At 40.9% G+C, this 17364-nt stretch overlaps 1 protein-coding gene across 2 annotated transcripts in view; it reads left to right on the top strand.

The window, feature by feature from the left end:
• The first annotated feature begins 242 nt into the window (after window positions 1-242).
• Window positions 243-17364, top strand: part of ARHGEF3 (Rho guanine nucleotide exchange factor 3) — a 115353-nt gene continuing 98231 nt past the window's right edge. The window contains exons 1-2 of one of the 2 annotated variants that reach the window (XM_068163683.1): window positions 243-409; window positions 13166-13264. In XM_068163683.1, the coding sequence (XP_068019784.1) occupies window positions 375-409; window positions 13166-13264 (134 nt within the window). In that variant the 5' untranslated portion in view covers window positions 243-374. The remainder of the gene's footprint in view (window positions 410-13165; window positions 13265-17364) is intronic. The other variant, XM_068163684.1, reaches the window with a different exon arrangement.

Below are 17364 nucleotides of genomic sequence, written 5' to 3'. Positions count from 1 at the left end.
GCCAGTCTGGTGGTACTTCCGAAGGGAGCGGAAGGGAAGGGCGAACAACGGAGGGGCAGCTGAGGGTTGGGAGAGACCCAGGGGTAAGGGCGGAAAGCCGGGCGCGGTGCTTAGAAGCAGGCGGCTCGCGGGGCGGGCCTCACGCGCTCCCGGGGGCGGGCTCCGGGGGGGAAAGGGGAGGGGGGCAGCGCGCACACAGCTCCTCCTTCCGCCTCCCCTGACAGCCGCTGGAGTTGCCTTGCACCCCCTTGCGTCCTCTGTACTCTCCCCGCCTGCCACTAACGGCTCCCCCACTGCCCAGCTCCCGGCGCCCTTTCTCGCCCCTCCGACAGTTGTCGCCGGATTCTCACTGAGGAGGCAGCTCCGTGAGCCTCATGCCGGGAGCCGAGGAAGAGCAGGAGGGTGCAAGGTAAAGAGCCTCTGGGCTTTACTTGGGGCTGGGCGGGGAGGTGGCTGCCTGGCAGAGCTGGAGGGGTTCGGCTCCTCCGGGGCACCTAGGGGTGACCAGGCTTGCGGGCACGGAGAGGCGGCGGTGGCGGGGCTGACCACAAAGGTTGCATTATGCCTTCGGGGCGACCCGCCGCCCGTTACGGGATTCCATACAGAGTGGTAGCGGGAATGCCCCGGCCGTTAAGGGACTGACGCCTGTCAGCTCCTAGTGGGTCTGTGTGAGGGGAATGCACCCTCCCCTTCATCCATCTCCATATGTTGTCACTGCTCTTCTCGTCCCGCTCCGTGATGCCCGGAGGAGGCACGGATACCCTTCACTGTCGGAGCTTTCTGTCGCCGAGGGCGGTCTAACACGAGCCGGAGCGGGTCGGGCACCTCCGAGCTCTGCTTGTGCCCGGCGTCCCTGTGAGGGGCCCTGAGGGGGCCGGGGCGCCGGCGTCTGGCGGCGGCGGACGCTCGGTCCGCTTTTCCTTGGGGCTGCACAGCCCGTTTGGTTTTAGTTAATTTTTTTAAAGAACTTTATTCAGGGGCACAAATCCTATGATTTAGGGACAACTCTTACACGTGTGAGTGTCAGTTCAGAAAGGAAACGACGTGAAGGAAAGGCCGACGTCCCAGGTGCCTTTTGTCTCCTTTGAAAAACGTAATTGTTATTACAAATAATTCATTCTCCCAGCTGCTTGTTTGACTTGAAGAGTAGGAGAGCGGCTCCGCCGGTCTCTGGTTTTCAGCCCTTCCCTCCGCTCAGCGCAGCCTCCACCTTGGGGGAGGAGGTTTGTTGGTAAAAGAAAAGTGAAAAAAACAAACAGGGCACGTAATTGCTTACACTTGTGGAGTCAGCCCCGGCGGGCTCTGCACGGGCGGTGAAAGAGACAGCGTGAGGTAGCCTGGCACGGGTCATTGCCCGAGTTCCAATAGTTAATGCTAGTGAAGGCCCTTGATGGTGAAAACGTTGTGAGGTGACTGGTGGCTGGCTCCAGGGCACTGCTGGGCTTTTACCAAGTTATCTGAGTGACGTGGCTGGCAGTGACCAGAATTTGTGATTTATTAAGCAACCATTCACATTAATGAAAGAAATCCAACTTCTGTAGTTTTTATATATAGAGAGATATTTAAATAAAGTTCTGAAGTGTTGTTAATATATAAACATTCATTTATATCTTCGTGTGCATATGCACATTCATATAATCCATAGCTTGTTATCCTGTAGTGCCTTGTGTGTTAAATTTGTACAGTGAAAGGGCAGTGGAAAGTCTTTCATCCTCAGGCAGTTGTTGTAGAATCAGTTTGGTAAATCTGCCCAATTCTGTAGCACATACAGAGGTTTGCCAAGTTCAACATGTTATGAGTTGGATGCTGTATCTCTGCAGAATTTGAATTCATAGTAGAAGCCATGGGAATTGGAAACAAATGGAGATACAGTATTTACTGCAGAATAATAGAGCTTGCAGGATGTAGGTAGGAGAGAGTGCAAAACAGCTGCCCCAGTGTACATGCAGTAAAGGAATGCACAGGAGTATGTTTGTCTTGTCATGTAGTGGATTTAACCTTTCTACTTAAGATTTTTATACCTGTGACTTACTACTTGTTCTCAGTATTTCTTACCCATCTTTAGTGAACAAAATACCACGTTGTTTTGAACAGGAATCCCTTTTTATTTCCGATCAGAACTGTGAGTATCAGTTAGCAATGTCAAGGCCTCGTGATCCTTGAAGACACTGTGACAGTCAGTATCATTCCCTGCACATTTTCTCAGACCTCTGCTCTGTTTTGAATAGTGCACTTCTTCTCAGGACTGCTTTTGTGTAGACAGTTGTTCTGGCATGATCTTGGAATGTTAAAATGTTAGTGTTTGCATCTATACTTATTGGCTGAAAAATAAAGTTATTTCCACATATCTAATATTTTCCTAGTGCTATTAAAGTCCCTTTAGTTTTATGTGTGTGTATATATATGTATTTATTTACTTACCAAATTGTGCCTCTCAACTTGTGAGGGCATATTGCAGATTTTAGTTGTCCAAATCATATGAGATCTGGAACAGACAAACGGCAGTGGTCTTGTACAAATCTCTAAGAGCTCACAGAGCTACTGTAGTGTAATCATTGGAAAATAAAGACTTGGTAACTACGCTCCAGTAATCCGTTATTAACAAACTCCTCCTGCTTTGCTTTTGAGTAATAGCTGCAAAGTAACTATTACAAAATAAAGTCATTTAGCATGTAGCTGTGGTGGATTCAATTCCTGAAGATGTGAAACTGAACAAGTAAGTGTTTTCCCATCAAGTGTCAACCACGATTGAACATGAAGTGATAGCCTGTAAACTGTGGAAATGTAAGCAATGATTAACCTGCAGGCGCTCAACACCGTACAGAATCCATCTGAAGTGGTTAGCATGCCAATAGTGGGTCAGGCTGTTAATACCTAAATGCAAGAGCATATCTGCATGCCTATTTATTCTTCCTAATCACAAGCTCATTGAGGAGTGCAAGGATGCCAACTCTTGAGTTATTGCCACAGGCACATGATTTACTTTAAAGTAATATGTCTTATGTAGACTGCTGCTGAGCATGGTACATGGACAGAAGTGAAATCCAGTAGCCCCTTCCCAAAAAATTGTTTAAACTGTACATGAAACACAAGTTTTGTGTTCTTTACAATGAAATAGTAGGGTTTTTTGCTTTTCTTGTTAAATCATTATATATACAAAGAGAAACAGTATAATGTGACTAGGAGAGTCTGTATTTCCCCTCACAACTCTGCAGGCCTAATCAATGTGTGGTAAAACTTGTGTTCAAAACAGTTACTGCCTTATATATCACTGAAGTTTGCATATACTTGGAAAGTTGGCAGGAGTTATCTGGACTTGTGTGGTTTCTGTAGAGCAAGAACAGCTTAGCTGCTGATTTAATTTCTCAAACATTTCAGTTGGTAAATAAAAGTACAGCTTTCATTAGCTAATTTTTAACACTTCAGCATCTTTCCAAAACAAGTTTTTGGGATTATAACTAGGAGAAGAGCATGTCCACTACACTGTCTGTGCTGTAGCAGGAATCCTACTGATTTTACTTTACGTATGGCAACATGTCTGGTTATTGTTCTCTTGGAAGGTTCTGTTTGGACCATCACCTTTGTCTTGATGGCAACAACTAGCTATTTGAACAGTGCATGTTTTGGAGGTGGCTGACTGCCTCTGCTTGTATATGGCCTTAACTGACATATCAGGATAGCAGGTGGTTGGGAGGTGTTAGAGGCACTTATGAATTGCAGTACAGCACTTAGAGCCACCACATTTGTGTTGAGACAGGCTATGATGAGCATATCTTGAACATGGTATCTTATGTGAGTATGGGCTTTGAAATACTTTGCCTACAGAAAGACCTGCTGTCAAAATCAGGTTTTATTGATTCTCCACAGATACTTTTTTTCCCTAGGACATTATTTATCTCAAGAAAGTTTATTACTGTGTGGAGGGCTGATCTTGCAACCTTTCCTGTGTAGGTTTGGGTTCTGAGTGTGCTTAGCAATTGCAGGTGAAAAGATTGAAAAGAAGATAATTTTAGGACAATGCACTTTTTTGTCTGCCATTTGAATCTGTAAAATAACCGTGAAAAATACGTGCAAAACCAACTGGACAAACTTCAGTGGCTTACTAAACTGCAGCAATCCTCAACGAAATAATGATGATTATTAAGATAGGAGACAAAAGGGATAATTATTTTAATGTTAAGGAGAAAAAGTGCCACACAGGCAGATAAAATTTTGAACCTGCTGCCATTCCCTGGCAGTGATGATTTTTTTAAGAGGATTGTGTTTGTCTCAGTTGTGGTGGTATTTCTCTTGGGTTTTGTTTGGTTAATGTATTTTTGTTGAGGGTAAACCTCTTCATCATGAGGGAGGCAGGAATGTATTGAAAAGAAGAGAAGAATATTAAACCAAAAAATTGGCAGTGGTCACATTTGTTTTACACTGGGCATGCATTTTTCTGAGTCTGTCATGAGCATGAAAAAGACTTAAGTGCTAATTTCAGAAAACTTGTTTTAAAATATCTTGTCCCTTAAATCGCTTCATCTTTGTATAGCTCTTCTAATACTCTGTGCAGAAATAGCACATAGTTATTGGCTTCAGACTAGAGAAGGGCAGATGTAGATTGGGTATCAGGACAAGTTCCTCACTGTAAGGGTGGTGGAACACTGGAACAGGTTGCCCAGAGAGGTGTTGGAGTCCCCTTTCCCTGGAGATATTCAAGGTAAGACTCGACGAGGCCCTGGGGGCAACTTGGTCTAGTTGGGGATGTCCCTGCTTTGGAGGTCCCTTCTGGTCTGGACCATTCTGTGATTTCTGGAAATAGTTTTCCCTAGATATAATCTAGATTTAATAAAATATAGGTAAAATCTTTGTCATGGTTACAACTTTTGAATAACAACTTAGTGCTTGCTCTCAAATTCAGAAGTTTGAGGAGGATAGAGTTAAATTAATCTCAGAAATTGCTAGCTGTATGAGTCACTAAATTGGGAACACAAATACTCATAATCTTTGGAAAGAACCTCTCAACATTGTTTTGCTGCATAGTGTCAACTGCAAAACACAATACAGTATGTTTAGCTTAAAAGTAGTTGTGTTTACATTTGAAATAATAGTTTATGAAAAAAGTCATTTAACTTTTGGCCTCTTTTTGCTTGTTAAACTGACTAAAGTCAGCACTCAGTCCATAGTAGAAGCACATTATTATACTGCTATGTATTGTTTGCTCACTTTGTTGAAAAGAAATAAAAACTTGGAGAGGGAGAAAAGGGTAGAGAGGTGGTCAGTGCTGGAGAATTCCTCTTACACTGATAGAATGGAGAGGTTCTTTTGTTTACTGTCTGGTGCTGAAGCCAGATATTTGAAGTAGGAACATCTGGATCTTTCAGTCCAGAGAGAAATGGATTTGTCTCAAAATGACAAAAGTAATTATATCATCAGAGGAAAATCAATTCCTTGATATCTGTTTACATTGAATAGAATACAGTACTTAGTGTTCTCTGTACTGTTGAAAGACTGTGTTGGATTTGGTGTGTGCACCTTCTGCATTTTAGACCTTATTTAAAATATTCTCTTCAAGTGTTTGCTAGTGTTTCATAATGTTCGGCTTTATCCTAATCAGATAAGAGAGGTTTAGTTTTGTGTCACTACTAAGATGCGGAGTACTGAAACACTGATATTTTAATTTATTTTTTTAATTGATATGACAATCATCTGGCATCCCTGAAAGATATAACAAAACCCACAAACATTTCCTGTTTCTTCCTACACTGCTCAAGTTCCCAAGTTGAAAACACTATAAGACTCCTGATAACTAAAAGGCTTCTGAAAAGTTCGCAGGCTGGACTGTGCAGATGAGTCCTTACTCTTCTACCCTTACTTGCAGTGGTGTACAGTATTGTGTAAGTTGTTGATATGCAGTAGAGACTAAATCAGCAATCTGGACTTTTTCATAACTCATGTTTTTCACAGCAAGAACCATCTCAGGAGAATCTGTGTTTGTGTTTAGGGAATAAAACACGTGCCCGATTGGGGTTTCCCTGATGCCAATGTCTTGCTATTTAAACACTTTTAAATGCTTCTGAAAGATGGCCTCATCATCTCTTCAAAGCTGATAGGCATCTTCATATGCTTTCATGAAGGTGATGTGAGATGAATCATAATGTAATAGATTGCCTTCCTTTCCTTTTGGTGTTTTTTTGGGGAAAAGAACTAAGTCTTAGGCAACTAAAGGACTAGTACTATTGGGAACAGTAGCAGGCTGTATTTCTCCACCATGAGCACTATTCCATGTCAGTGCTCTTGCTCTTCAGCTTGGTATGAACTTGCATTTATTTTTTAATTTATGTATCTGTTGTCTTTTATGTTTTATTCTAGTGTGTGCTGAGAATAATTACAACATTGATAGCATTTCAAAAAGAAACACTGTGTTTCATGTATGGCTAGACAGACTTTCTCGCTGTTTACAGCAAGTGTGTGGGGGGGTGAAGAGGGAGCCAGACTTGATACTTGCTGTGAGACAGAATCATTGTATTACTTTAAAGCTTCTCCTCTGTCATCTTGGAGAGTTCTGATGGAATCACCAAATATGGAGTGAAAAGTTATATGCAGTGCCTGTGGTCCTCCAAATATCTTAGTATATACACTTGTGTAAAGTACCTGTAGAAAGAAAACTTGTCTGCACTTCTTAAGAATACTGAAGATGGCTATCTTGACTCTAGGACAGAAATAAAAACCCTTTCTTTAGTGCATCAGGTGCATTTTTAAAGACTTCATGAAAGTCCTAAATTGTTGAGGTCAAAACTTACCTGAAAAAAAGAGCGTGCATGAAAAAGTTTCTGGTATGCTAGGCCTGGGTTGAAGTGATTATGCAATGTGAAATTTCTCAGCACTGCCTTCTACTTGGAGTTGCAGTCAGGAGAAATATTCTTCAAGAGCTTCTCAAGTTTTCACTCTGCCTTTACTGACGTATACTTTAGTGATATAAAGGTGTTTTGCAACTGCAGTATCTGAAAACCTCAGAAAACCAGTCTGGATAAAGATTGGTTTTGGTGTTTGTTGTTACGTGCTCAAATAGCGAAGTCTGGCTTAGAGTTTAAATCTGCCCTTCAACGAGCTATTTGCCTAAGGCGGTTGCTGGTTAGGAGCTGAGTGCAATCAAGATGGGCGATACTACACACTTGCTCACTGTGTGGGGAAATACGAGATTCCAGAAAACAATACAGGATACAATGTGTGTGTGTTCACTAGAAACTACAGACGTTTGTGACCCTAGTAAGGAAATGGAAAACCGGCTCTTTAAAATGAAGTATGTTATGATGCATGCTAGCTAATTAGTAATCTGTTGTGCATGGGTTTGAGCATAAAGGCTTGAGAGAATGATGGTGTGTAACACCCATCATTTTTTTCTTTCTCTGTACTAGATATGCATTACTATAGTGATGCTGCTGCTTTCTGTTTTACTACAAGGAATAATTGTTTCTGTATTGAGGAGTCCTGGGGTTCAGTAAAGCTTTTTTTTCCCCTCACATTTCTCTTATCAACAAAGAAGTCACTATTTCCACAATGCACGTGGGGACATATTGTATCAGAAGATAGTGGTTATTTTTACTTTAACTGTAGTGAACAGCTGTTGAATGATATATCATTTTTTAACTACCACTACTGTGAATATCTTGTCTGGAGATACAAAGAGGGAGTGAAGGGAAAGGCAAAACAAAATTTTTTGGCCTGAGGATCAAAGTGTACCTGCACTTCATAACACAAGCAAGAGAATGAGGAAAAATAAAATGTAAAGAAGACTTTGTGTAGTGTATGATGATTTTTAAAAGATTTGGTACTACTTTCCCCATTCTGCTAAATATAAATCACAGGCTAGTCTCAGTCTGTAGACTGTTGTGGCTTCAACACTTTTCTTGGACCTTCTCATTTTTTCTCTTTAAATGATCTATAAAGCTGTTCTGTGCAAGTATTTCAAGGCTTGAATGCCATGCTATACTTGATCTTTTTTTCCCTCTACTTCCCCCCCCCCCCCCCCCCCAAATTTTTTGTCCATTTAAGGTCAATTGCAGAACTTCCAGAATTAAATCTGAATCTAGATGAATAAAATACACTTAAATACAACAAACATTTCAGCTCTTGAGCCCAGGGGCTTTTCTTGGCCATTGTGTAGTATAGGAATCTGCTCTGAGGCAGATGAACTAATACACCAGATAATCATAGTTATGATTGTATTGCAAGCGTAAAAATCAGTTTCTTTGTGGAGGTAACATAGGAGAATTCTGGGCTGCATGCTTCCTTCTGGGTACTTGAGTATCAAGCAGTCTGTACTCAGTTATAGATGATGAAGTATGCTAAATTTCTGATATCTCTTCAAAATCAGCAAGGATGTTTCCTGAAGAATATTGCCTCAGTATGATAGTGACAGTAGTGTTAAACATAGCTGCTATAAATAACGTCACATTGTTTTCCTATGTTTTTGTTTTGGAATTGTCTTTTGCCCATTTCCTCCTATTACAGTACAGCATGATCTCTAGGACAACACCTAATTGTAGTGTGTGTTCCTCATCTGGAACAGTCAAGGCTCAGTGTACAAACAGAGGATGAGGAACAGAATGCATCTGAAGCGGTCTCTTCCATTAATATTCATTGACTTGTCTTGGCAACTGGCTTCAAGTGTTTAAGAAAGAAGATGATAGATTTATTTTCCTGCTTCAAGTTTCCTCATGTATGGTGCCTATGCCATAAAGTTCAAGTCCAAACAAGAGTTGGATGGTGAGGTAGAAAGAGGCACCTGTGAATAGCATGTATTTCTGAACACTGATTCTTTGCTGCTTGAATTACATTTCATTTTCTAAGGTACTATAACTGGAGGCTGATTTCTGGAGAATAGTGTTAGTATTCTGGTTGAATAAATCTTAAACCACTTTATTACAAACAATTTCACTTTTCCAGTTTTAGGTTTAGTTTTGTGTGGTTTGAGTATATTTTTGGAGAGCATAAGCCTTACAATAACTCTTCTTAATAGAATAGAATAAACCAGGTTGGAAGAGACCTTCAAGATCATCGTGTCCAACCCATCAACCAATCCAGCCCACCTAAACAACTAACCCATGGCACCAAGCACCCCATCTAGTCTCCTCCTGAACACCTCCAATGATGGTGACTCCACCACCTCCCCAGGCAGCCCATTCCAATGGGCAATCACTCTCTCTGTATAGAACTTCTTCCTAACATCCAACCTAAACCTCCCTTAGTGCAGCCTGAGATTGTGTCCTCTTGTTCTGGCACTGGCTGCCTGGGAGAAGAGACCAACATCCGTCTGTCTACAACCTCCCTTCAGGTAGTTGTAAAGAGCAATAAGGTCACCCCTGAGTCTCCTCTTCTCCAGGCTAAGCAACCCCAGCTCCCTCAGCCTCTGCTCATAGGGCTTGTGTTCCAAACCCCTCACCAACTTTGTTGCCCTTCTCTGGGCTCGTTGCAGCAAGTCAACCTCCTTCCTAAACTGAGGGGCCCAGAACTGGACACAGGACTCGAGGTGCAGCCTAACCAGTGCAGTGTACAGGGGCAGAATGACCTCCCTGCTCCTGCTGGCCACACTGTTCCTGATGCAGGCCAGGATGCCATTGTCCCTCTTGGCTGCCTGGGCACACTGCAGGCTCATGTTCAGCCTACCATCGACCAGTACCCCCCAGGTCCCTTTCTACAGTACAACAATTTAGTTTTGTTTTATACCTACTGGAGGAGTTTATGTTCACTAGAAGGACTTCCACAAAATATTCCAGTACTTTTAAAAAAGTTATCCCCTTCTACATCTTAAAAATAAGAAAGTTTATATTTTTAGAATATTTATTGTGAAGAAAATTCTAAGATCAGTCTGTGGCACAGTGAGTCAGGATAGAATTTATAGACTGAGGACTTTTTATAGAAATTACTTTCAGGTAAGAGAAGCAGTGGTACTATTTGGTTCCATGGCTTTGGAAGGTGTATGATGGATACCACTTTGCCTTTTGTCTTATAGAAACTGAAAAACATCTGGTACTTTGACAAGGCCATAAAACTTGTCAGTGATGTGGGGATCAGCTATTTAATTACTGGTTGTTTCTGGTAAAAGTGAGCTAGGACCTGTGTAGACCTGTCTTCAGGAACAAGGTGACAAAAGAGTATGCCTGATGATTTTCCAGAGGTTGGTCTGACTCATTGCTGTCCAGCCTCTGAAGTCTGAGTGAGAAGTGTTGGATGGCAGCATGACTTGATTCTTGATCTCAAAGCTTTATAGGTCTCCTCCATCTCAAAAGATAGTAAGGGAGGAGGAGTATGATTTAAAAGAGACTGACCAATACAGATGAAAGTAATTCAAGATACTAGAAGTTTATGCTATAGCAGACAGGGATGATATGGTAGCTGTTACTGTAGTGCTCATTTTTTGATGTGGTGGAATGTTAAATGGATGCTTTGTCCTACCTATTCCCATCTTTATGAAGCATGCTCTTGTGGCTGCAAGGCAAAGGACAGGAGAGAGCCAGGCAGGTATGGTGATGTCTCTCATCCCTCTTTTGTCAGTGGCAGCTGAGGAAGGATGTTTGTCCACCATTGTGTCAGCTGGATGTTTTACCTCTGTCCTCCACATGTGTAAGTGAAAAGTGCATTTATTCAGTTAGTGGCTGACTTGGCAGATCTCTCATATCATCGGAAACAGCAGGGGAGGCTGCAAGAACATGACTCTCTGTGTTGAGAGAACATGCTTCTTAGTATCCAAAAAGCCTGCTGTCTGATCCAGCATATAGGTGTCTTTCTGAAGATGTGGTTGATGGGATCTTGCTGTCAGAAAGAATAAATACTGCCCTCTTGATGCCCTCCTTTTATGTTACAGAAAAAAACAGAGTAGGTTTTCCTAAGATCCTGAAGTTGTGGAGGGGAAGGAGTACAATGTGGACTGATATTTCCAGGTATTAGAGTGTGAGGGAGTCGAGAAGCTTGACAAGATGTATTCCTCTCTGTAATACTTTATGTGGTTTTCTTTGTGAAACATGTGAGAATATAAATTGGGTTTACACCACATTTAATTTCTTTTCTGTCTGATACATGTCAACCTTTATCATCAACTGTTCATGTAAAGGTCACGACACAAACTTTTATCGCATCTTCTGGCCTCTGCTTTTACTCTTGTTTCAACGTGGAAGTCTCAGTGCAGAGATACGTTTGGAGTGTTTGCTTAGGTGTTTGCAGGGGTCAGGAGGGGAGTGCTGAAAACAATTCTATATATATTGTTTTGGTCATACATTAAACACTTGCAGTTCTGTAGTACTAGTTCCCCAGTGAACAGCAGAGATTGTTGTTTGTGGTTGGTTGTCTTTGGTGGGGTTTTGTTGTTGGTTTTTTTTTTTCTTGCTAGAATGGCAGCCTTGTGGTTTTGTAATTTGAATCTTTCAGCTTCCAATTTTGAGAGTTAATGCACTGCTTTTAACCTTCCCCTGAACCTTTAAAATAACTAGTACAGATGACTGTAAAAGGAGGCAAGAGTCCTATTGGTATAACTTGCATGATCATTGAAGCTTTTCCAATGCAGAGCAGAAATTCATTACTAAAAGAAAAGTTAACTTGCCTTCTTAGGAAGTTGCATCCTGAAAGAGGGAACTTTGCAGATGTTTAAGTATGGCCTCTTGCATTGTTCCTTCAAAATATATTGAAGAACAAGTCCCCTTGTCCTGCACTACTAGAAACTGGAGAGGGAAGTGATAATTTAACTTTAAACACCTTCTGCTGCTGAGCCATTTCTAGAATTATTGGTTTTGTGGTTGTGTGTGGAGTTTTTGTTGTTGTTGTTTTTTCTTTAATGGGTTTAGGGTCTTTTTTGGTTTTGTTTTTTACATCTGATTTTTTTCAAGTGATCAAACTTCATGATCAGGAGTTTCAGGCACTAATCCAAAAAGAGGTCAGATGGCTAACAGTCTCTGTCCGTGCCCTCACAGAGGTGAGGTTTTTATTGTTCTCCCTTTCAGTGTAGTATTCCATATCCTTAAAACAAGATTTCGATAAACAAATGTGCTCAGAAACTAACTGAAATTTTTTTTTATCCTTTTCTATTATGAGATGTAAAAAAATGTACAGTTGAAGACTTGGGTTTATAAGTCCATTCTGTTTTCTCCTTAATGGCAGTGCTGCTTCCTCTGTTCACAGCAAAGAGCAAGCAAAGAGAACACACTGATTTTAGTCAGGATCAAATTTTGGTTGCTGATTTTTAGAATCATTGGCTTTTGGCATTTCTGTCCAGTAAACATGCTTTCTAGGGCTGTGTCTCTCCTCCTGGATGGACAGAATTTTGGAATGGTCATACTGTGTTCAAAGTACCTGTTTTGTGAAGAAATCATAGTATCATCATAGTGTCATTCAGGGTTGGAAGGGACCACAAGGATCATCTAGTTCCAACCCCCCTGCCATGGGCAGGGACACCCCACACTAGATCAGGCTGGCCAGAGCCTCATCCAGCCTGGTCTTAAACACCTCCCATGTTGACATTGTGGATCCTATTACCAAAAAATAATAGTATTTCATGGTGAAATTTATTTGCCTTATCTGGAGGCTTAATTTGTTCTTACCATGCAAGTAATTTACTGAAAGTGCCTTTGGCCATACAGATCTAAGGCATAACTTGGGAATTACTGTTGTCAGCACTTGGACATGTCTGTGCTGTTTTTGAGAGTGTCTTCAGCCATGAGTGGTTGTTTGCTGTAAATAAACAACATGTGATCTTGAGTTATTAAAATATACTGAAAAGCTTCTGTAAATATGTATCAGAAACTGAAATTTCCCCCCCAGTGTTGCATAGATCATTCCATAGCAACACTAGCTGTGATTGCTGTTCTGAATTAACAGAACTGACACTATGCATAGTCCTGGATACAGGCTTACTGACATCAACTCTTTTGGCACGTATTCAGAGAAGTAAACAAAGGACAATCAGTGTTGAGTTTGGCATAGCTAGCAAGTCCACAAAACTGCCAAATCCTTCACAATGTAGTCATCCAATTAATCCCATTGATTCAGGACATTTACTTAAGGGAGTAAAATATACTGTATTTGGTCTTAAAAGTTCTTGTGTTAAAGTTTTTTGTATTCTAGTGAACTACTAAATACATTCCTTACTTATAATGTATTTTTCATGTTTTTTGATGTTGTTGTTCCTTTGTAGAACAAAAATGAATTCTGAAAGCTCAGCACTTGCTGTGAGTAGTAGCCCTGCTATAGTAAACCAATGTGCCAGAGGAGGAGTGGGAGAACAAAAAATTTGGTAAGCTTTACTTCTAATTTTCTAAGAGGTTAGTAGACAGCAATATTGGAAGATGTAGGTTTAAGTAAAATAATTATTTGTTATAAATGTTAGCATTAATTTTGCATTGTTTAAATAACAGAGGAGGAAAAGGGAAATTATTTCTATTTCAAGTTTGAGTTTGACTGTGGGACAGGTTGTCATGTGGGGGTGGGGGATGGGCAATGGAAAAACTCCAGCAGTGCACCAGTTGTACTCGAGGAATCTTTCGCATATGGCAAATGTCTTAATCTCCCAATGCTGTTGCTATGCTTGTGCAATGCTATTACTAGTAACCTTCAGTATTGTGCAGGCTTGTGGTCTCCTGGGATTTGTGCCCTGGGAGAAATTAGAAAGTCAGTAGTTTCTACTTGCCATTTAAAAAAGTATACTCCATATGGGAGGGGGGAAAAATGGTGCTGTTCGATGGTAGATGTGCACAAATGCTTACACTTTGGGGCAGTTTTTGGGTGAAAATTGCTGCTGACCATGCAAGAACTTTCTTTGTTTTTTCCATGAAGGTAACATGGTATTGAGAGGGCATTGAGACTATTTCAGCTGTGTTAATGAGAGCGATTACTTGCAGTTGTTCATTTGGGTTTTAGCTATGGTTTTGTTGTATTGTTTGTCTACCATGTAGAAAAGAACTAAATAAACTCAGGACAGGAAACATGGCACTCATATGGCAAAAAAAACTAACTTACCTTGTTTTTGTAGGTTGAGAAATACTTTTGAAAAATGAACTAATTAAGGAAATATTAGCAAATGAATGCTGTATTTCCTGGTGGATACTTGTCAAGAAATGGTGTAGAACCTTTTGGGTTTCATTTGTATGTAGGCTTAAATTGAGAGCATTGTAGTGCTAGGAAAGTACTTTCTTTTTAGATATCTTCCAGTATTGCAGTACTATTCCCAGAGCATCCTCAAAGCTAGAAACAAAATCTTTGAATGAAGGAGCTGGATGAGGAAGACTTGTGAGCTTCTCTTCTGACTTCCAGATCTAGTGATGAGTGGGAAATAGTCACACACTGTTCCTTTGTTTGATTTTTTTTATTTGTAATCCTGCTTGTGGTGTTGAGCAATATAATTTCATTTTCTGCATAGCATTTCTCTGTAATGATTCATGGCAATTCCTGGTAATGTTGACTAAAACTAGTAGGAGATTGCAATTAATGTTATCAAGCATCATGAATAAATGGTAGGATTTGTTACAAATGTGAAATTGACCTTCAGGAAAGTGCTGGAATTTACTTGTCTACTAGCTTGCAGTTTGCCTTTGGTCAGGTCTGTTTTGCTCTTCCCTTCCCCTAAATTTTTTTTATGCTAATGTACAGTATCTGTGAACATACGTTGTTAAACTTGCTAATGGTTTTAATCATTGCGTTTCTGCAGTCCTACATTAAATTAGTCAGAGGTGAGAACAGAGGAATTCTTCAGGAATTAAATACATATTTGTATTTAATATCCTTCTTCAGGACTTAAATACATACTTTTATTTAATATCCTAGGATGCTTAGGAGTTCTAATTGGGAGATAAAGCAGATTCATTTTCTTCAAACATTGTAAAATTACCTTGGGATTTTAGGTTTAATAAATATCCCCATGCTCATCTGCAGGAGCAGTCTGTGCTAGGCCAAGTTATTCAGTGTGTCACTGAATTATAGGATTAGTTTAATGCAATTTACATAATACTGGGAAATATTTCTGCGACCACTAGATTGTTTACATTGACTGGTTGTGTAGTCACCACTATATATATCTGGATGTATGCTTGATAAATATGTTCAATCAGTAAGATAAATGTGAAATTAAAATGTTAAATTAGAATCTCATCTTGTAGGCTTTGGCTATGAGTAAGCGTGATAGCTCATCAGAGTGCTGATCAGGGGCAGTAGAAACTTAGACTGACTTGTCTTGACACTAAAGTGCTTGTTCCTGAAAGATAAATCTATGAACATCAAGGGCCACTAGGGTGATCAGAGGGCTGGAGCACCTGTCCTGTGAGGACAGACTGGAAGAGTTGGGGCTGTTGAGTCTGCAGAAGAGAAGGCTCTGAGGTGACCTTATTGTAGCCTTCCAGTATCTGAAGGGGGTTTACAAGAAGACTGGGGAAGGACTTCTCAGGATATCAGGTAGTGATAGGACTAGGGGGAATGGAATGAAGCTGGAGGTGGGGAGATTCAGACTGGACGTGAGGAGGAAGTTCTTCACCATGAGAGTGGTGAAGCCCTGGAGTGGATTGTCCAGGGAGGTGGTTGAGGCCCTGTCCCTGGAGGTGTTTAAGACCAGGCTGGGTGAGGCTCTGGCCAGCCTGACCTAGTGTGGGGTGTCCCTGCCCATGGCAGGGAGGTTGGAACTAGATGATCCTTGTGGTCCCTTCCAACCCTGACTGATTCTATGATTCTAACATGTCAGTGGTAATGTTGAGATTTAACTCTTTAGTGGGCAGAGAATGATATATGCTGTCACAGGTTTTGTATATCCTTTAAGTGCCAGGCATTGGAAGTGATATGAAGAGCCAGGTTATCTCTTAGTGTAAATTGTGCGGGCTGTGCTGAATTACAAGGAGCTAAAAGTATTGAACCTGATTTTAGGTGTGTTTTCTATGTTCCTAAGTGTGGTTCAATCAACACTATCACTTTTGCTGACTTCTTATTTTTCAAACCAAAATCTTTATTTTTTTAAAATGGCAGCATGTTTGAAAGTTTAGTTGGAATATGAGATGCTGAATAGCAGTCTGATGCATGTCTACTATAATGAATGCAAGTTCTTCAGTATCTGTGACTCAGCTAATACTTGATGATCACCTTAGATGAAATGGTGAAAATGTTGTTTATATCTATCTAAATCTTCTCTCCCCCCCCATATTGTGGGGATCTGTGAGTACTAGAGCTGAATGAACCATATTTTTCTCAGCCTAATGAAGTGCAATGCTTTTTCAGTATTTTATTATTGAAATACATGTACATTCTGATGGGTTCTCAGTTTTATTTTCATGAAGATGTGACTGTTAGGATGGGGGTGAGTCATAGCAAATTTAGGACTGTATATATGCACTAACAGTGAAAGTCATTCAATCAGGTTAAAAGTCTCCACAGAGCAAGACTTTATCTAGCATTTAAACATCAGTTTTGATGCATGTAAAAGGCTTTGATGTTGCATAAGTACTTACATTCAGGCCCCTAGACACAGAGGGAAGAGTAAATAATGACTGTTGATGTTTACTCACAGCCAGACAACTAAGTAGCACAAGCCCTACGAGGCGAGGCTGAGGGACCTGGGATTGTTTAGCCTGGAGAGGAGGAGGCTCAGGGGAGACCTCATTGCTCTCTACAACTACCTGAAAGGTGATTGTAGCCAGGAAGGGGTTGGTCTCTTCTCTCCAGTGACCAGCACCAGAACGAGAGGACACAGTCTCAAGCTGTGCCAAGGGAAGTTTAGGGTCGAGGTGAGGAAAAAGTTCTTCACTGAGAGAGTTATTTGCCATTGGAATGGGCTGCCCAGGGAGGTGGTGGAGTCACTGTCCCTGGAGGTGTTCAGGAGGGGATTGGACATGGCACTTGGTGCCATGATCTAGTCATGAGGTCTGTGGTGATAGGTTGGACTGGATGATCTTTGAGGTCTCTTCCAACCTTGGTGATACTGTGATACTGTGAAGTTCTTACTTTTTTTCCCCTTTGAATAAATTACTACTAAAGTGTGAACAACAGGTAGATACACATAATATCAAGGGCATTAATAGTATACAACAAACTTGTGGTGGAATTACCTAGATAACCTTGGTGTGTTGTGAAGCTTTCTCCTGCATGCATTGTGTGATTGTTGTGTACCTCGCTCAGTAAAAGCATGAGTTGTGTGTTCAGGTGACAACTGTAAATTATGTTGTCTTGCTCCATTCCTTTAAAGCTAGGATCTCTTATAAACCTTGTTTATAAAACATAAGTGATGTTTTAATGACTGCCAGTGAGTATTTTATTCTCATAAATTACCTACTACGTGGTATCCTGTTTTAAATGTAGTTGCAATAAACACTTGGTGTGTTGTTGGGTTTTGTTTGATTGGTTGGTTTGAGGGGTTTTTAT

Source organism: Melanerpes formicivorus, unplaced genomic scaffold (genome assembly GCF_026170545.1).
Source record: "Melanerpes formicivorus ecotype bairdi unplaced genomic scaffold, bMelFor1.0.p_v2 SCAF_74, whole genome shotgun sequence".
Taxonomy (NCBI): domain Eukaryota; kingdom Metazoa; phylum Chordata; class Aves; order Piciformes; family Picidae; genus Melanerpes; species Melanerpes formicivorus.
The sequence above is the reverse complement of the archived record's forward strand: the minus strand, read 5'-3'. Positions and strand labels throughout refer to the sequence as shown.